This window comes from Oncorhynchus tshawytscha, linkage group LG10 (genome assembly GCF_018296145.1).
Source record: "Oncorhynchus tshawytscha isolate Ot180627B linkage group LG10, Otsh_v2.0, whole genome shotgun sequence".
NCBI classification, from domain to species: domain Eukaryota; kingdom Metazoa; phylum Chordata; class Actinopteri; order Salmoniformes; family Salmonidae; genus Oncorhynchus; species Oncorhynchus tshawytscha.
The window spans coordinates 57,874,190-57,895,486 of NC_056438.1; the positions used below are offsets into that span (position 1 = coordinate 57,874,190).

At 41.5% G+C, this 21,297-nt stretch overlaps 1 protein-coding gene across 1 annotated transcript in view; it reads right to left on the reverse strand.

Moving 5' to 3' along the window:
* LOC112260504 (transient receptor potential cation channel subfamily A member 1) overlaps positions 1-20,982 on the reverse strand; it is a 26,732-nt gene extending 5,750 nt beyond the window's left edge. Inside the window, 23 exon segments of the mRNA XM_024435664.2 lie at positions 113-242; positions 398-567; positions 840-929; positions 1,038-1,209; positions 2,914-2,984; positions 5,396-5,494; positions 5,624-5,683; positions 5,808-5,898; positions 6,049-6,215; positions 8,364-8,478; positions 10,047-10,211; positions 10,640-10,809; positions 11,221-11,321; positions 11,412-11,511; positions 11,603-11,651; positions 11,751-11,887; positions 12,403-12,548; positions 12,647-12,755; positions 12,909-13,016; positions 17,948-18,123; positions 18,317-18,369; positions 18,371-18,465; positions 20,796-20,982. Coding sequence (XP_024291432.2) covers positions 113-242; positions 398-567; positions 840-929; positions 1,038-1,209; positions 2,914-2,984; positions 5,396-5,494; positions 5,624-5,683; positions 5,808-5,898; positions 6,049-6,215; positions 8,364-8,478; positions 10,047-10,211; positions 10,640-10,809; positions 11,221-11,321; positions 11,412-11,511; positions 11,603-11,651; positions 11,751-11,887; positions 12,403-12,548; positions 12,647-12,755; positions 12,909-13,016; positions 17,948-18,123; positions 18,317-18,369; positions 18,371-18,465; positions 20,796-20,894 — 2,673 coding nt within the window. The 5' untranslated portion in view covers positions 20,895-20,982.
* Between the last annotated feature and the right edge of the window lie 315 nt (positions 20,983-21,297).

Consider the following 21,297-nt stretch of genomic DNA (forward strand, 5'->3'; position numbering starts at 1 on the left):
CATTTCTAACAGATGTTCACAGACAAAACATTCAGCTACATACATTACACAATACAATGTTCTTCACATAGAGATAAAACATTGTTAAATCTCTATGGTCCTGTAAACATACCTGGTCTTGTATCAGGGCATAGAAAGCCAATGCAAATGCAAGCAGCAAGAAGAAGAACAGTACAATGATGCTTAAAAGAGTTTTTGCAATCTCTAAAAACATCACCACGTAGATCCCAACACGTTCAAACCTGTGGACCAATAGTGATTTAATTTCTTAAAATGGCTTTTGTTGATAAAAATACAGTTGATCGGTTAATATAAATAAATGTTTCTTCAAAGATGAATCTCAGTAAACCTACACTATTTTATGTAAAAAATTTAAAAAAACATTCAGTCTCCATACCGTTGGAAATAGAGGAGAAAGTTGATCCAGGATAGAAGAACTGCCACTACCCCAGCCTCCCAATGCCATGTCTCCTTGAAGTCCATCAGTAAAGGGATCACAAACAACAGAGAAGTGACGGCAGCACCCCAGTCCAATGCATTGGTCACATCACGGAAGTACTTTGAACCCTTGAATAGAAACACATCAAATTAACGTCTATTTCAAAATTGTAACGAATTCGGGAGGTAGCCCCGAATGGGTCTCGAACCCGGGTTCAGCGACTGTCAACCCACCACCTTAAACGTTATACCAAGTTATCCCAACTCTTTGACAAGGTTGCTAGGTGTTGGGTTAACTTCGCTACAATATATTTAAAATGATCAAATCACACAACCAGATAAATCACATACCATGGATTGAGGCTACAATATTTAGAACAGATGTATATTTCCATGATTACCTGCTGAACTATCTGCACCAGCTCCTTGCCAACTGTGTACAGATTCATGGCAAGAATCAGGAACATGCAGGTGGTGATAAGATAGCATTGCTGTGAAGATGGAGGAGTTGTTATTGAATTGGGTTTCTGAGACAAACAAATACACTAGGAAAGAAGTCTAATGTCTTGCTGTGGATGTAATCGGATCTCATACGGCACCTTGTCAAGGGAGGTGGTCACCATGCTTACTGATGATGATGATGGTGATGTAGTATGGGTGACATTGGTGTTGAGGATGGGCTTCAGAGTATGAATGATGTGTGTCAGAGGCCCCAGACCAAGTAAGTAGACAGCCAGATTGAGCAGATGCACTTTGATGCCATAGGCGTTCCTAAATAGATATAAGAAACCATTTGGTGAGTAATCGCAGGTGACTGTTCACTAATATATTTTGTATATAGCTTACTATATACTGTAGCTTGGCATGACTTTTAATTTGATGTTGTCAATATTTACAATGTTGGAGACAGTAGTATGATGTTAATATTTACAGTGTTGGAGACAGTAGTATGATGTTAATATTTACAGTGTTGGAGACAGTAGTATGATGTTAATATTTACAGTGTTGGAGACAGTAGTATGATGTTAATATTTACAGTGTTGGAGACAGTAGTATGATGTTAATATTTACAGTGTTGGAGACAGTAGTATCATGTTAATATTTACAGTGTTGGAGACAGTAGTATGATGTTAATATTTACAGTGTTGGAGACAGTAGTATGATGTTAATATTTACAGTGTTGGAGACAGTAGTATGATGTTAATATTTACAGTGTTGGAGACAGTAGTATGATGTTAATATTTACAGTGTTGGAGACAGTAGTATGATGTTAATATTTACAGTGTTGGAGACAGTAGTATCATGTTAATATTTACAGTGTTTATGATGTTAATATTTACAGTGTTAGTATGTTAATATTTACAGTGTTGGAGAATAGTTTGTTAATATTTACAGTGTTGGAGACAGTAGTATGGTTAATATTTACAGTGTTGGAGACAGTAGTATGATGTTAATATTTACAGTGTTGGAGACAGTAGTATCATGTTAATATTTACAGTGTTGGAGACAGTAGTATCATGTTAATATTTACAGTGTTGGAGACAGTAGTATGATGTTAATATTTACAGTGTTGGAGACAGTAGTATGATGTTAATATTTACAGTGTTGGAGACAGTAGTATGATGTTAATATTTACAGTGTTGGAGACAGTAGTATGATGTTAATATTTACAGTGTTGGAGACAGTAGTATGATGTTAATATTTACAGTGTTGGAGACAGTAGTATGATGTTAATATTTACAGTGTTGGAGACAGTAGTATGATGTTAATATTTACAGTGTTGGAGACAGTAGTATGATGTTAATATTTACAGTGTTGGAGACAGTAGTATGATGTTAATATTTACAGTGTTGGAGACAGTAGTATGATGTTAATATTTACAGTGTTGGAGACAGTAGTATGATGTTAATATTTACAGTGTTGGAGACAGTAGTATGATGTTAATATTTACAGTGTTGGAGACAGTAGTATGATGTTAATATTTACAGTGTTGGAGACAGTAGTATGATGTTAATATTTACAGTGTTGGAGACAGTGTTGGAGACAGTAGTATGATGTTAATATTTACAGTGTTGGAGACAGTAGTATGATGTTAATATTTACAGTGTTGGAGACAGTAGTATGATGTTAATATTTACAGTGTTGGAGACAGTAGTATGATGTTAATATTTACAGTGTTGGAGACAGTAGTATGATGTTAATATTTACAGTGTTGGAGACAGTAGTATGATGTTAATATTTACAGTGTTGGAGACAGTAGTATGATGTTAATATTTACAGTGTTATTTAGTATGATGTTAATATTTACAGTGTTGGAGACAGTAGTATGATGTTAATATTTACAGTGTTGGAGACAGTAGTATGATGTTAATATTTACAGTGTTGGAGACAGTAGTATCATGTTAATATTTACAGTGTTGGAGACGGTAGTATGACGATAACGTATTATGATAAAGGTCATGCAGTGTCACTCACCATTTCATTTCTAGATACTTCTTGCAGACAGGATGGGTCAGAAGCTCTATGCAATTAAATTGCACCATGGACTAGTAAAAAATAACAATATAAACACTTTGAATACATATCAGATAATTATGTTTTCCTTTTCACTATCCAACAATGTTGTGTTGTGGGAATGACAAATACATGCAGTGCCTTCAGAAAGTATTCCGACCTCTTGATTTTTTCCACATTTTGTTAGGTTACAGCTTCATTCTGAAATGAATTTAAAAAAATTTTTTCCCCTCGTCAATGTACACAAAATACTCCATAATTACAAAGCAAAAACAGGTGTTTAGAAATGTTTGCTAATTTACAAAAATAAAAAATGAAATATCACATTTGCATAAATATTCAGACACTTTAAGCAATACATTGTTGAAGCACCTTTGGCAGCGATTACAGCCTTAAGTCTTCTTGGGTATGATGCTACAAGCTTGGCACACCTGTATTTGGGGAGTTTCTCCCATTCTTCTCTGCAGATCCTCTCAAGCTCTGTCAGGTTGGATGGGGAGCGTTGATGCACAGCTATTTTCAGGTCTCTCCAGAGATGTTCGATTTGGTTCAAGTCCGGGCTCTGGCTGGGCCACTCAAGGACATTCAGAGACTTGTCCGGGAGCCACTCCTGTGTTGTCTTGGCTGTGTGTTTAGGTTTAGGTGAACTTTCACCCCAGTCTGAGGTCCTGAGCTCTCTGGAGCAGGTTTTCATCAAGGATCTCTCTATACTTTGCTCCGTTCATCTTTCCCTCAATCCTGACTAGTCTACCAGTCCCTGCCTCTGAAAAACATCCCCACAGCATGATGCTGCCACCACCATGCTTCACCGTAGGGATGGTGCCAGGTTTTCTCCAGACGTGACACTAGGGAATTCAGACCAAAGAGTTCAATCTTGGTTTCATCAGACCAGAGAATCTTGTTTCTCATAGTCTGAGAGTCGTTAGGTGCCTTTTGGCAAACTCCAAGTAGGCCGTCATGTTCCTTTTACTGAGGAGTGGCTTCTGTCTGGCCACTCTACCATAAAGGCCTTATTGGTGGAGTGCTGCACAGATGGTTGTTCTTTTGGAAGGTTCTCCCATCTCCACAGAGGAACTCTGGAGCTCTGTCAGAGTGATTGCTCAGATTTCTCAGTTTGGTGGTCTTGGTGGTTCCAAACTTCTTCCATTTAAGAATGATGGAGGCCACTGTGTTTTTGGGGAACTTCAATGCTGCAGACATTGTTTGGTACCCTTCCCCAGATCTGTGCGACACAATCTTGTCTCGGAGCTCTACGGACAATTCCTTCGACCTCATGGCTTTATTTTTACTCTGACATACACTGTCAACTGTGGGACCTTATCTATACAGGCGTGTGCCTTTCCAATCATGTCCAATCAATTGAATTTACCACAGGTGGACTCCAATCAAGTTGTAGAAACATCTCAAGGATTATCATTGGAAACAGGATGCACCTGAGCTCAATTTTGATTATGTAAGAATATTCAAAGGTAAATACACAACGCAGAGGACTAAAGGTCAAGAGGGGAACTGAAGATTAATGGTTTAGGGACACGGGAGGAATTTCAGTCCAGGACTCATAGCTACATGTGGCAAGTTCTCATTGGTTCAAATTGTCTATACATTGAGCCTGAAACGGGATACTTGTTATTTGACCATTGGCCCAATTTTGCTGCAAGGAATTCTAATTGGTCAACCGCAGGCTAGGGTTGGGGTATAAACTACATCCTGTCTCTTTGTTCAGTGGAGAAATCATTGAGGACAGGGTAGAATGAACATCTGTCATCTACTTTCCAGCATAACAACTATGATTTGTTCTCTTTGTATAAATATATTTTTCTCCCCCTGATTTGCTTTGGGGTCTGTGTTATTAAAGCACAACATCAACTGCTCACAATTCTCATAGCAAAGGGTCTGAATACTTATGTAAATTTGGTGTTTCTGTTTTTATATTTAATACATTTGCAGAAATGTCTAAAAACCTGTTTTCAATTTGTCATTATGGGATATTGTGTGTAGATTGCTGGAAGTAAAAAAAAAATCAATTTAAGAATAATATTGTAATTTAACAAAATGTGGGGTCAAACAAAAGTCAAGGGGTCAAATTACATTCCGAAGTCACTGTATATGACCTGTTTCTGATATGGCACTGTTTTGCTTTAAAGTGTTAGTTGGGGAAACTTCATGGCCCTTAAACCTAGAGAAAAATTCCATGTTTGAAAACAGTGCAGTTCAGTTTACAGTAGTGTTTCACAACGCTGGTCCTCCAGTACCCTCAACAGTACACATTTTCTTTGTAGCCCTGGACAAACACACCTCATTCAACTCATTGAGGGCTTGATGATTAGTTGACAAGTTGAATCAGGTGTGCTTGTCCAGGGTTACAATAAAAATATGTACTGTTGGGGTACAGGAGGACCAGAGTTGGGAAACACTGCTCTACAGTATTGCAGTGGGTACTAACGTTTAGAGCAGTGAGAGGCTGGAAGTAGTAGCTTTTGTCTGTTTTTGCAAGCTTAATGATATGAATGGGAGCTTGGAGCCATTTGAAAGTGTACTCGATCTGTTGATAAAAGACATATTAGTTTACAACACGCCCTAACTGGAATGTTTTTGTGAATTTGATTAAGCAATAATGAATCTGAGTTTTAAGAAGGTAATACCAAATACTGAATAGAGAGAACAGACGTACAGAGTAGTTGTAACTATTTACGTCATCATCTGACTCCTTCACACAAGTGTCCAAAAGATGCTGTGGAGAAACACTTGCACCATTAATGTTTTGTAATATGCTGACTGAGTAATGGGAGATTTGTATCCATTTCCTTTATGATAGTTTCCTTTATGCATAGTTTAAAAAAATAAATAAAACTAACTTTGAATGACTCAGGCAGGAACTCTATCATGTCCATGACAACACATCGCTTAGTTGACTTCACTTCGAACAATAGCATAGCCTCAGCACATCTGAAACAAACAGGTTATATTGTACATGTCAATATGGCATTGTCATGCAATCCAACTGAATACCAATAATCAAACACATCACTGTACTGTCAAAGCATCGTAACAGCACATAGATAAAGTATCCACTGTATCTTGCAACAGTGGCCCAACCTCTCATTGTGGATGACAGCGAAGGCAACGTCTTTCCTGCCGTTGAGAACAGCTTCGTGGAGGAAGGAGGCATCACTCTTGTTGAGCGTCATCTGGGCCCCTCTGCCCAGGAGCAGTGTCACTGCAGCCGCATGGCCCTCCCTGGCAGCCAGATGTAACGCTGTGTTCTGGACCAAAAGTAAAACATAGCACTTCAAAATTAGAACAGAAGATTGTATATAACGGCAACAATAACCTTTGGATTTCCTTTTTCAAAAAGAGGAATGATATCTATTTGTGGAAGACTTTCTCAGTATTTCAACATAGACATCTTACTCCCTCAAGCTAAACAGAAAGGAAACAGATAAGATGAGCCCACATCAGGGTAAGGGAATGTGAAGTTGAGCCCACCTCAGGGTAAGGGAATGTGAAGATGAGCCCACCTCAGGGTAAGGGAATTGTGAAGATGAGCCCACCTCAGGGTAAGGAATTGTGAAGATGAGCCCACCTCAAGGTAAGGGAATGTGAAGATGAGCCCACCTGAGAGTAAGGGAATGTGAAGATGAGCCCACCTAAGGGTAAGGGAATGTGAAGATGAGCACACCTAAGGGTAAGGGAATGTGAAGATGAGCCCACCTCAGGGTAAGGAATTGTGAAGATGAGCCCACCTCAGGGTAAGGGAATGTGAAGATGAGCCCACCTCAAGGGTAAGGGAATATGAAGATGAGCCCACCTCAGGGTAAGGGAATGTGAAGATGAGCCCACCTCAAGGGTAAGGGAATATGAAGATGAGCCCACCTCAGGGTAAGGGAATGTGAAGATGAGCCCACCTCAGGGTAAGGGAATGTGAAGATGAGCCCACCTCAGGGTAAGGGAATTGTGAAGATGAGCCCACCTCAGGGTAAGGAATTGTGAAGATGAGCCCACCTCAAGGTAAGGGAATGTGAAGATGAGCCCACCTGAGGGTAAGGGAATGTGAAGATGAGCACACCTAAGGGTAAGGGAATGTGAAGATGAGCCCACCTCAGGGTAAGGAATTGTGAAGATGAGCCCACCTCAGGGTAAGGGAATGTGAAGATGAGCCCACCTCAAGGGTAAGGGAATATGAAGATGGAATAAGGGAATGTGAAGATGAGCCCACCTCAAGGGTAAGGGAATATGAAGATGAGCCCACCTCAGGGTAAGGGAATGTGAAGATGAGCCCACCTCAGGGTAAGGGAATGTGAAGATGAGCCCACCTCAGGGTAAGGGAATTGTGAAGATGAGCCCACCTCAGGGTAAGGAATTGTGAAGATGAGCCCACCTCAAGGTAAGGGAATGTGAAGATGAGCCCACCTGAGGGTAAGGGAATGTGAAGATGAGCCCACCTCAGGGTAAGGGAATGTGAAGATGAGCACACCTAAGGGTAAGGGAATGTGAAGATGAGCCCACCTCAGGGTAAGGAATTGTGAAGATGAGCCCACCTCAGGGTAAGGGAATGTGAAGATTAGCCCACCTCAAGGGTAAGGGAATATGAAGATGAGCCCACCTCAGGGTAAGGGAATGTGAAAATGAGCCCACCTCAGGGTAAGGGAATGTGAAGATGAGCCCACCTCAGGTTAAGGAAATGTGAAGATGAGCCCACCTGAGGGTAAGGGATGTGAAGATGAGCCCACCTCAAGGGTAAGGGAATATGAAGATGAGCCCACCTCAGGGTAAGGGAATGTGAAGATGAGCCCACCTCAGGGTAAGGGAATGTGAAGATGAGCCCACCTGAGGGTAAGGGAATGTGAAGATGAGCCCACCTGAGGGTAAGGGAATGTGAAGATGAGCCCACCTCAGGGTAAGGGAATGTGAAGATGAGCCCACCTGAGGGTAAGGGAATGTGAAGATGAGCCCACCTGAGGGTAAGGGAATGTGAAGATGAGCCCACCTGAAGGTAAGGGAATGTGAAGATGAGCCCACCTCAGGGTAAGGGAATGTGAAGATGAGCCCACCTGAAGGTAAGGGAATGTGAAGATGAGCCCACCTCAGGGTAAGGGAATGTGAAGATGAGCCCACCTGAGGGTAAGGGAATGTGAAGATGAGCCCACCTGAGGGTAAGGGAATGTGAAGATGAGCCCACCTCAGGGTAAGGGAATGTGAAGATGAGCCCACCTGAGGGTAAGGAAATGTGAAAATGAGCCCACCTGAGGGTAAGGGAATGTGAAGGTGAGCCCACCTCAAGGGTAAGGGAATGTGAAGATGAGCCCACCTGAGGGTAAAGGAATGTGAAGATGAGCCCACCTCAGGTTAAGGAAATGTGAAGATGAGCCCACCTCAGGGTAAGGAATTGTGGAAAAAGAGAGGACCCAAACCATGTCTTCATCTGTTTGGTCCAGCAGTTTGATATTTGATTGCAGGAGTATGATCATGGTCTGGGTATATCCCTCTGCTGCAGCGTGATGTAGACAGGTCCAACCATTAGAATCACTGCAATGGCATATAGTAAACATTGATTAGTACTGCAGCTGATTCAAAATGGAAAATCTAGTAAAAATATAGACATTGTTTTTCACTGGTTTGGGCAATAATGGTTCACCTCACTTGGGTTAACATCGAGTTTGAGTGAGTGTGTGCGTAGCAGGTCTGAAATACTGTCAGTGGTGTAAAGTAATTAAGTAAAAATACTTGAAAGTACTACTTAAGTAGTGTTTTTGGGTATCTGTACTTTTACTTTTGCTTCAGTACATTCCTAAAGAAAATTATGTACTTTTTACTCCATACATTTTCCCTGACACCCAAAAGTACTCGTTACATTTTGAATACTTAGCAAGACAGGAAATGTGTCTAATTCACACACTTATCAAGAGAACATCCCTACTGCCTCTGATCTGGCAGACTCACTAAACACATGCTTTGAATGTAAATTATGTCTGAGTGTTGGAGCATGCCTCTGTCTATCCGTAAAAAAAGAAAGAAAGAAAATGATGCCATCTGGTTTGCTTTATATAAGGAATAAACAATTATTTATACTTTTACTTGTTATAATTAAGTATATTTTAGCAATTACATTTTCCTTTCATTTTTATTTTTTATTTTTTATTTAACCTTTATTTAACCAGGTAGGTAAGTTGAGAACAAGTTCTCATTTACAATTGCGACCTGGCCAAGATAAAGCAAAGCAGTTCGACACATACAACAACACAGAGTTACACATGGAGTAAAACAAACATACAGTCAATAATACAGTATAAACAAGTCTATATACGATGTGAGCAAATGAGGTGAGATAAGGGAGGTAAAGGCAAAAAAAGGCCATGGTGGCAAAGTAATTACAATATAGCAAGTAAAACACTGGAATGGTAGTTTTGCAATGGAAGAATGTGCAAAGTAGAAATAAAAATAATGGGGTGCAAAGGAGCTAAATAAATAAATAAAATACAGTAGGGAAAGAGGTAGTTGTTTGGGCTAAATTATAGGTGGGCTATGTACAGGTGCAGTAATCTGTGAGCTACCGCTTAATACTTCATGTTATTTAAAACCAAATACTTTTGGACTTTTACTCAAGTAGTATTGTCACGACTTCCGCCGAAGTCGGTCCCTCTCCTTGTCCCTCTCCTTGTTCGGGCGGCGTTCGGCGGTCGACGTCACCGGCTTTCTAGCCACCACCGATCCACTTTTCATTTTCCATTTGTTCTGTCTTTGCCTTATCGCACCTGGCTTTACTTCATCAATTACTTGCTTGTTATTTAACCCCCTGTTCTACATGTTGTATTTGTGAGTTTGTTTGTTGTATTTTGTTGTATTTTGTTTGTTTGTTGTAGTTTGTTGTATTGTGTGTGTATATTACGTGTTATGTTTGAATTTTTGAGTAAAGTATTTTATTACTCATATCTGCTGTCCTGCGCCTGACTCATCTCACCAGCTACACACAGACGCCTTTACAAGTATTTTACTGGGTGACTTTCACTTTTACTTGAGTCATTTTCTATTAAGGTATCTTTAATTTTACTCAAGTATGAACATGTGGGTACTTTTTCCACCACTGAGTACTGTACCTGTGGAACAGAGCTCCTTTCCGCAGCAGTAGCTCCAGCACTTTAATATGGCCGCCTCGGGATGCCAGGTGGAGGGGAGTCATCCCACTCTCATCTCCCTCGTTCAGCAGCCTGGTGCAGGTCATCCACTCCAGGAGTCTGTGGCAGGTGTTTATCCTCCCATACCTGGAATAGAAAAGATTGATCATAAAAAGTAAGTTATCAAACACAACTAATGCTAAACTGAAAACCAGCCAAAATAGCAAACAGTGAAATTGTTCATGTTTATGGGGTATAATGAGTCTACTGACAACTCAATGAGTCAATAATGTAGAGATTTATTCAGAATTATATACTGGGTGGGTCGAGCCCTGAATGCTGATTGGCTGACAGCCGTGGTATATCAGACCTTATTCACTGGGTATGACACAACTTTTACTGCACTAATTACGTTGGTAAGCAGTTTATAATAGCAATAAGGCACCTTGGGGGTAAGTGATATATGGCCAATATACCACGGCTACGGGCTGTGTCCGCATTGCGTCATGCCTAAGAACAGCCCTTAGCCGTGGTATATTGGCCATATACCACGTCTTACTCCTTAAGTTACTCACTCGGCTGCGAAATGCAGTGCAGATTTCTTCTGCTTAGACTTCTGATCTAGTGAGACGTTGAGTCCGAGCATGTCCGTCACTGACTCCGGGATTCCCAGTCTGCAGGCGTAATGCAAGGGAGTACAACCCTCATTGTCCTCCGCACCCAGGAGCTCTCTCACATTGCTGCACTGTGTGGCAAGAGACAATATGATAATTTTCTCAAGAGTCAAACTTTACTGCAAACTTTATTCAAAATGATTGCACATGTCAATCCTACTGAGACAGTCACAAGAAGATATATGGGTTTAATAATGAACCTTGTTTAATACAAAGGCTAACACTTATGATCCTGTGATCCTACTTCTTCTTCGTGTGTTGGATTTACTTCAAGTTCTCAACGCTAGGTGGCAGTAATGCACTACGTGTTCGTTCTTACAAGATCCCCACTAGAGCTCATTAAAACATACTGTATGAGCTCATTGCAATATTTAGAACTTATGATGTTGCCTTAAAATTTTAACATGGATCTCAGCGTAATTTTGGAAGCTCCATCATTGCTATTGAAACTTCTAGCAGGTACGTTCATTATAGAATATTACCTGTAAGACTTCTGGAGGAAGGTTTTTCAGACCTTTAGGCTGCAAGATGGCAAGGTGAAGGAAATTGCAGTCATATTTGTCTTTTATTTTCAAATTAGCCCCTAAAATAGGAGAGGATGAACAGGATCATGACAAACCATACAATAGTGTAAACTACATGTGAGACATATGCTTCCCTTTGAGAAACTTACCATGTGTCAGAAGAAGGCCCACTGTTTTCCATGCACTACAGCTTGTTGCCAGAAGCAGTGGCGTATGACCCTTACAGTCAATGGAATTAATGTCTGCACCCTGTCAAAGAATAAATATGAATATGATAAGATCGTGAAACACTGGAAATATTCATATTTTTCTCTTGGTACTTGTCTTGTTTTGTGTTCACCTTTGAAATTAGGTACTCAGCCAATCCAACATGGTCAAATATTGTTGCCCTGTTGGTGAAAAATATGATAAAAGAGTAAGAGAGTAGGATATCATTTTTACCTAAATGTCTTGTCCAATGAAAATGCATACAGTAAACAGTGTACTACTTATGCAGTGGAGTTTGGCTAGCTCCATCTGGGATATTGATGACATCACAGACTCTATCATATGCCGATAGCATGAGTTTGACGGCCTCGGATGCTCCCTGGGTGCAGGCAAAGTGGAGGGCTGTGGATTTGTCACACTGTAAAGAGAAGCACAAAGACATGACAGAGGTCACAATGACAGACCAGTTTGAAATGATGTCAGGATATTACAGACACTGGTCCGTTCCCCTTGATTAGATTTAGAGTGGATTTGGTTCTTCCGATGTCTTCCGATGTCTCTTGGGTGTAACATGAACTGACAATGTACCCATTATGAGTGGATGCATAATAACTCATTGTTGCTTACTGTAACACATTGTAAAAACCTCAGTTCTAAGAACCTTTCAAATGAATGCCTGTAACGGGAACTGTTTTATATTAGAAGAAAAGGATAATTAAGGTTCATAATTGGTCTTTCCTATTACTCAGAAGCCTTCTAAATATATGTGCTTTTGTCTATGGTTCTGAGAAAGAATCAAAGTTATTTTTGTGTTAGATTTTGAAATCCATATATGTGAATATACGGTATATGATATTTGTAGGTGCAGTTTGAATGATTATTTACATATCCACAGAAAAAGCTTCTAAGCGTCATCATCACCAGCTGACATACCTGTTTTTGATCAATTTTTGCTCCCTGTTCTATGCAGAGTTTGATCGCCTCCAGGTTTCCTCCATGGACGGCCAGATGAAGAGGAGTGCTGAATGATTTGTCCACGTAGTTGATGTGCGTTTCAGTTGAGAAACCCATCTCCTCACCTTCAGCAGAGAAAATTAGTGAGTAAGAATTGTTTTTGAGTACCAAAATGAGTATTTGATTACTGTAATAGGAAAGCAAGTGTTTCTTATTTACTTACCTTTCTGAAGAACCACCAGCATTGATTTTTTAGCCCCCGCAAACGCTGCTGCGTGAATTGGATAATGCCCCAGCTTGTTCTGTTGACATAGTCTGGCTCTGTATTTAAACTGAGAACAGCAGGTGAAATTAGTGTAGTTACATTACAAAAACCTCATAGGACATCACTAACGATCAATGAATCACACACGTCTCCTTGTTCAAACATCAAGAACACACAATTTGACAATTATACAGTGGCCATATAATTAATATTCACACACAAGTAGACGAACAGCTTCATGGTTATCAACCGAGCAGGCCAACATTAGAGGTGTGTTGCCCTGCCCTCCCATCAGGTTGGCATCCGTGTTGCTGTGAGACAGTAACAGCTGTGGAAAAACATAATTATTTATAATATCATACTGAATGATATCATATCTTATTATATCATATATCATCATATAATATCGTAGTATATCATATAATATAAACTCAGCAAAAAAAAAGAAACGTCCCTTTTTCAGGACCCTGTCTTTCAAAGATCATTTGTAAAAAGCCAAATAACTTCACAGATCTTCATTGTAAAGGGTTTAAACACTGTTTTCCATGCTTGTTCAATGAACCTTAAACAATGCATGAACATATACCCGTGGAACGGTTGTTAAGACACTAACAGCTTACAGATGGTATGCAATTAAGGTCACAGTTATGAAAACTTAGGACACTAAAGAGGCCTTTTTACTGACTCTGAAAACACAACAAAAAAAAGATGCCCAGGGTTCCTGCGTGAATGTGCCTCAGGCATGCTGCAAGGAGGCATGAGGACTGCAGATGTGCCAGGGAAATAAATTGCAATGTCCTTACTGTGAGATGCCTAAGACAGCGCTACAGGTAGACAGGGCGGACAGCTGATCGTCCTCGCAGTGGCAGACCACGTGTAACAACACATGCACAGGATTGGCACATCCGAACATCACACCTGCGGGACAGGTACAGGATGGAAACAACAACTGCCCGAGTTACACCAGGAACGCACAATCCCTCCATCAGTGCTCAGACTGTCCGCAATAGGCTGAGAGAGGCTGGGCTGAGGGCTTGTAAGCCTGTTATAAGGCAGTTCCTCACCAGACATCACCGGCAACAACGTTGTCTGTGGGCACAAACCCGTCATCGCTGGACCAGTTTATCGTCTAAGGAATGAGCGTTACACCGAGGCCTGTACTCTGGAGCGGGATCGATTTGGAGGTGGAGGGTCCGCCATGGTCTGGGGCGGTGTGTCACAGCATCATCGGACTGAGCTTGTTGTCATTGCAGGCAATCTCAACACTGTGCGTTATAGGGAAGACATCCTCCTCCCGTGGTACCCGTCCTGCAGGCTCACCCTGACATGACCCTCCAGCATGACAATGCCACCAGCCATACTGCTCATTCTGTGTGTGATTTCCTGCAAGACAGGAATGTCAGTGTTCTGCCATGGCCAGCGAAGAGCCCGGATCTCAATCCCATTGAGCACGTCTGGGACCTGTTGGATAAGAGGGTGAGGACTAGGGCCATTCCCCCTAGAAATGTCCGGGAACTTGCAGGTGCCTTGGTGGAAGAGAGGGGTGACATCTCACAGCAAGAACTGGTGCAGTCAATGAGGAGGAGATGCACTGCAGTTCCAGATACTGACTTTGGATTACTTTGGATTTTGACCTCCCTTCTTTATTCAGGGACACATTCCATTTCTGTTAGTCACACGCATTTGGAACTTGTTCAGTTTATGTCTCAGTTGTTGAATCTTATGTTCATACAAATATTTACGCATGTTAAGTTTACTGAAAATAAACGCAGTTGACAGTGAGAGGACGTTTCTTTTTTTGCTGAGTTTATGTTATTAGACTGAATGAATAATAATACATGGAGGTGCACTAGCTAGAAGTGTAGAAGTATAATATAGGTGTATTAGACCAGGGTTTCTCAAACTTAGTCCTGGGTGCATGTTTTGCGAGAGAGAGACGAGAGACCGCAACCAACCAAGCCATCTCGCACTATAGCAAACTAATAGCTGCCATAGTTAGGTTCTTTATCATGGAGCTCTGCCCCATAGGGGAGCTCTGCTCCTAGTGGTTTACCCCGCTACCTAGGCAGCGAATAGCCTGAGAGAAAAATATGCACACACCTGCAGCCAATGGGAGTACAGGTGTCCCTAAAGAAGGGGATTCTTCCCCTCAATCAGTCTCCCATTTTCTTCAGCGACTGGACTGGACTGACTGGCCAAGTAGAGAAGAGAGAAGATAAGTCTCAGGACGAACCAGCTGTCGATCTCCAAGTCTCGACGTTGTCCTTATAAAATGAGTACGTTTTTTCCACCCAATCCAAAAGCTCTTTTAAGAGCTCAGTGTCGCTGCTCCACCATGGCGTGGACTCACATAACCTATGTTTCGTGTGCTTAGGATCACAGCACACTAGGGGAGGCCTCACAGATCCCCGGAATGACCTAGCTGCGCCCTCTTTTCATTAAAGGCGAGGAAGCAGCGGTGGGCATTTTTCAGGGAGGAGATCCCTCTAGCAGACGCCATGTCTGTGCTAGCCTCAGGTTCTGAGGCGTCATATGATGATGCCACCTCTACAGGATATTGGGAAGTTTGTGAATTTTTCTCCGCAACGATCCACTCCATAGACTGAGGTTGAACCCCCCCAGGCTCTGAGTTCTCTGCAGTCCCCTCCTACGCAAGGGCCTCTCTGCCCTCTGATTTTCCAGGGCTCATTGAGCGGGCTGCGAGCCGGCTGTATATCACGCTGCCCCCCACTCCCTCCAACCCGGAAGTGGATATGATGGTGGATGACCCATACTCTAAACCAAGAAAGACGGCTCTGCCGTTGGCACCAGCCATGCCCTCGCTCGCTAAGTTTGTGGAGGGTGAATCGGGGTCGCCTTTAACGGCCAGAGAGCCGGCAAAGGCGTACACCCCATTCAGCAGAGTGGACGACAGAAGGCCCCAGGAAATCCCCAGGCTCGCGGACGCCTTGGTTGCATACCTCGTCCCGGGTTTGAGCTCCTGGCCGTTGTCCAGAAAACCCACTCTACCTACGACCAATGACAGGCTCACAGCTCAGCTGATAGAGAAGTCCTTTGCTCTGGGTGTCCAGGCTGTAGCAGCAGCAAATAATATTGCCCTTCTAGCAGCCTCTCTTTCCCGTCTCACCACGGGTAGGACTGAGCTGTCAGGAGAGGAGATAGAGGAGGCGTGGAGGATTTCCAGCGCCATACTCCATCTCACACAGGCGTAAGGCCATGTCCATGGCCACTTCAGTGGTCGCGGATCGACACCTCTGGCTGTCTTTGATGGCCAAAAAGGAGACCTATAAAGCCGCACTGTTAAACGCCCCCATCTCTGACAGTGGTCTCTTTGGAGCCGCCATCAAAAATGCGACTGAGTGTTTTGGGAAGCTAGAGGAGGAGAGAAAGCAGCTATCTAGGCAACTGCCTTTAGCAGGAGGGGCTAGAGCATCTTCCAGAGAGCCTCCCAGCTTCACCTTCTCTAGTAGACCTGGGTCCACTCCACCGACGAGAGAGGTGGTCGTGACGTCACCCTGGCGACACCCTAGGGGCGGCCAGAAGAGACGGCGACCATGATGGAACGAGGGGGAGAGGACGGGAGAGAGCGCAGCGCCTTGTGCAATGACGCCCACTGTTCCCCCCCCCCCACCCTTGCAAAGGGGGTGGGGCAGAGTGATGAGGGAAATAGTACTGTAACTAGTCTTACTTTACTATTGGACTGGTCACAAATTTTGATAGAATATTGAGGTATCATCTATCTGCTGAGACAGATTAGTATGGCCGATATTCTGTTATCTGCCCACAAATCATTGGCTTTGGCCTATGGATTGAGTGTTGCGGGTTACGCTGAGGAATCAGTGAGTATGTCTTCCAAATTGGTTCAGCCTGCACTCAGCATTGCTGATGGGAGGACTAGAACTAAGTGGAGAAATGCAGGACCAATGGACGGGGTCCCATCAGGTCCGCTTTTTCCTATTAGAATGACTACATGGCATGAGGGTACATTAGAATACATTAGAGTCATGTATTCTAACCTGCCCACAAGTCTAAGACTGTGTTTGGGTGGAAGGATGAGGGATATAGCTTCTGTAACTGGTATTACAGTACTATCAGACTAATCTTTTAATATTGACAGAATATTGAAGTATAATCTATCTAGTTGTACAGATTAGTACAGATCTGCCCAATAGTCATTGGCGATGCCTCTAGACTGAGTAGGGTGGATTGGACCGAGGACCTAGTATATTGTGACACAGTGTGTTACAGTACTGCAGGATTTGGTCGCAGCCATGGCTGAGCCCGGCCTTTTCATTAAGTGGGATGTGTTAGGCTCTGCCTTAAACCACTAGGAGCAGAGCTCCCCTATGGGGTGGAGCTCCACGATATAGTTGCCAGAGTTCCAACTCCAGTTCTATGAGTGGAGTGGAGCCCCATAGGACTTAAGGCCCTGCCAGTCTACAGGATCAGTGAAAACCTCTAGTTGCAACAGAATACCATCATGGATACCATTTTTATGTCTTCATCCAGTATGAAGTTAGAGGTAGTTTCACGAGCCAAAGCTCGCTGGCGTTAGCACAATGACTCAAAGTCTACAAGAACAATTACCATGCTAGCTGTTCCTGTTCATCAGACTCTGGGGAAGTAGATAAATAGCTTTATTGCTAAAATATCTCAACTTAGATAGAGGAAATTAAAGTCATTGGAGCTAATTACAGTTTTTTTTCTGTATAGAAAATTATTGTGGTCAATTCTAGAATATGAACATTCAGGGCACATATGCCCATTGATATTATTCAAATGTTTGAGCAGAGAAACAGAGCATTACCTCTACAAAATGCATAGAAATGCAGGAAATTAGCTTGAAAACTGCTAAATTGTCTCTCAGCTCCATGCCAAAATATGTACAATTGCTGGAAATTAGCTTCAAAACTTTAGAATTCTCTCAGCTCAATGGAACAATTGCAGAATATTTGCTTTAGAACAACAACATTTTCTCTATGACACCAAGATACCTTTCTAGCTAATTGACTATGTTACAGTGTACACTTCCTCTTCCAATGAACTGTTGGGAGGTCTATATAATGAAACTGTCCACCAAATCTATTACATTTCAAATGTTGATTACTTGTACTTGCTATTATCATTCACCTGATGATAAGACAAGATATTACTTTTTTTGTTTGTTAACCTATGATGGGGCAGGGGTCCTTGGGCAAGAAACATGTGAAAACCCCTGTACTAGAGTAGAGCTGAATGGGGGTCAGGTAGGGGACGGACCTCAACGAGAGGGTTGTGTCCGAGGCTGACAGCCAGGTGTAGGGGAGACATGAGGCGGAGGTTGAGGATGTTCGAGTCTGCCCCCAGGTCCAGCAGGCAAGCACAGCTCTCTCTCTGGGTCCTCTGCACAGCCCAGTGCAATGGAGTGTTGCCCTCCTCATCACGGGCATTCAGTTCTTCACAAAGGTCACAGATAGAGATTTTTGTTTTCTCAATACATTTAAATATATACATCAATATCACATGACTGATAAAACAAACAAAAATATGATTTTGGCGACAATATAAAATGGCAAACAATAACGATGTTTCAAGGAAGATATATACCACAGCATACAGTAAATAAATACCTAAGTAAATACGTCTTACCATCTGGACCAGTCAACTGCACAATGAGCTGTATGGTGCTGATGTGCCCGTGAGGTGGCGTAATGCAGAGGGCTGGCATTGGCTTGGTCACGGACTCCCAGCAGGGCTGAGTGCTCTCCCAACGCTACAGAGTCACCTTGCAGAGCCCACTATTATCACAGTGTGGAAAGACCATATCAATCCTGCATTATGTTCTGGTTTACAGTAACACATCTGTTCAAAATACTATTATTATACATACTGGATTCTGTTACTGTTCAGTTGACAGTTAAGTAAAACATCTTAACTAAAACCAGAGAAATAATTGCCAAAGACTCCAACCACCCAAGCCATAGACTGTTCACTCTGCTACCGTCCGGCAAACGCTACCGGAGCATCGGCTCTCGGACCAACAGGCTCCGAGACAGCTTCTACCCCCAAGCCATAAGACTGTTAAATAGCCAGACTGCTAAACAGTAAATGAATGGTACTCAAACTATTTGCACGGACCCTACGCACCCTCACTAGACTATATACATGTATACACACCATACACACCCTACATTGACACTCCAACACATAACGCTCACACATTCACATACACTACATAGGCACACACACACACTTAACACACACACGGATATCGACACCACACAAACACACATACATACCCATTACACACACAAGCACACATACACACACACTTTTACACTCATCATTTGCTGCTGATACTCAGTTCTTTATTTTACTTATTATTATCTATTCTGATGCCTAGTCACTTTACCTGCCTTCATTGAGATTGTTTTGTTGTCACTGGCCTACACACAATACCCCATAATGTCAAAGCGGACTTATGTTTTCCAAAATCTTTCCAAATTAATTCAAAATGAAAAGCTGAAATGTATTCAACCACTCTGTTATGGCAAGCCTAAATAAGTTCATTAGTAAAAATTTGCCAAACATGAATCCTGTTTGCAACAAGGCACTAAAGTAATACTGCAAATAATGTGTCAAAGCAATTTACTTTTTGTTCTGAATACAGTGTTATGTTTGGTGCAAATGCAATACAACACATTATTGAGTACCACTCTCTAGATTTTCAAGAGTAGTGGTGGCTGCATCATGTTATGTGTATGCTTCTAATTGTTAAGGACTGGGGAGTTTTTCAAGATGAAAAGAAACGGGATGAAGCTAAGCATAGGCAAAATCCTAGAGGAAAACCTGGTTCAGTCTGCTTTCCAACAGACACTGGGAGATTAATTCACCTTTTCAGCAGGACAATAACCTAAAACACAAGGCCAAATCTACACTGGAGTTGCTTACCAAGAAGACAGTGACTGGTCCTGAGTGGCCAAGTTACAGTTACATAAAAAAAAAAACAATGTATGGGCATCCAGGGCACATGCCCATTCATTTTATTTTAATGTTTGAGCAGAGGAAGACAACATTTGCCATGGGAAAATTAATAGAATTGCAGGAAATTGGCTTCAAAACTGCAAAATTCTCTCAACTCAATGGAAAAATGTGTAGAATTTAAGAAAATTTGCTTTACAACAGCAACATTTTCTATACGCTGCCAAGATATCTTTCTAGCTAATAGACTATGTTAGAGTTAAGATTTCCTCTTCCAATGAACTCTGGGGAGGTCAATATAATAAAACTGTCTACAAAATCTATTCATTTTCAAATGTTGATTACTTCTACTTGCTATTATCATTCACCTGAGGGTTGACAAGACATACATTGTTTTTAATGAATTCACCTTTCAGCAGGACAATAACTTAAAACACAAGGCCAAATCTACACTAGTATCTTGCCTGAGTGGCCAAGTTACAGTTTTGACTTAAATCGGCTTGAAAATCTATGGCAAGACCTGAAAATGGTTGTCTAGCAATGATCAACAAACAATTTGACAGAGCTTGAAGAATTTTAGAAAGAATAATGGGCAAATGTTGCACAATCCCAGTGTGGAAAGCTCTTAAAGACTTACCCAGAAAGACTCACAGCTGTAATTGCTTTCAAAGGTGCTTCTACAAAGTATTTCACATTCAATACATTTGCAATACTTTCTAAAAACATGTTTTCATTTTGTCATTATGGGGTATTGTGTGTAGATGAGTGAGAGGAAATATATTTTAACCATTTTGAATTCAGGCTGTAACACAACAATTGAGGAATAAGTCAAGGGGTATGAATACTTTCTGAAGGCACTGTAGCTCCATTTTTGTGTATTTGATTTTATTCCTCTTGTGTTGCTATTTTTATTTGTATTATTATTTTTAAACTCTCCATCATTGGGAAGGACTCGTGAGCAAGAATTTCACGGTTGTATTCGACGCTTGTGACCAATGTATTTTTTACTAATCACAAAATCATATTAAAATAGTTTATCATATTTGCTAATAATAAGTAAGGATTGAGAAGTAAAAAACTGTACATGCAATAATAACATTAAAAAAGGAATTGAATATCTGCAAGATCTGTTTTCCACATGACTTACCTCAAATATTTTGGCAGAAATCTCTGTAGCATTATCTCCATGAATCATAGACAGGTGGTATGTCTTGTTCTGCATCAGGTCGGTCTTTGAAGAGGTCATCAGGCTTTTCTGTTCATGTCGACATTTCCACAAGGACTTAAAAGTTTCATGTGGTTTGGTTTGTGACCGAATGTGTAGATTAGTAGTATGTTCTACAATAGGTAAGAGCAGAGAAGTTACATTTCAACATACATTAATATATATATTAAACAGCTGTCAATGTATAATCACTAAGTGTACATAAAAAACATACAGTATTGAAAACAAAGACATCCAGTAGGCTGCATAACCGTCTGTAAAATATTATAATGTCAACCAATGAGTCTAACCAGTAAGATGTAATACATCATCTTACCTTAATGTTTTCTGGGTGTGAGATGAGCTTTCTAGTGTCTTCTGGTGTTAGCGAGAGAGGGGGGTTATATAGAGATTTGCCATTTGCCAAACAGATCGAATTACATTG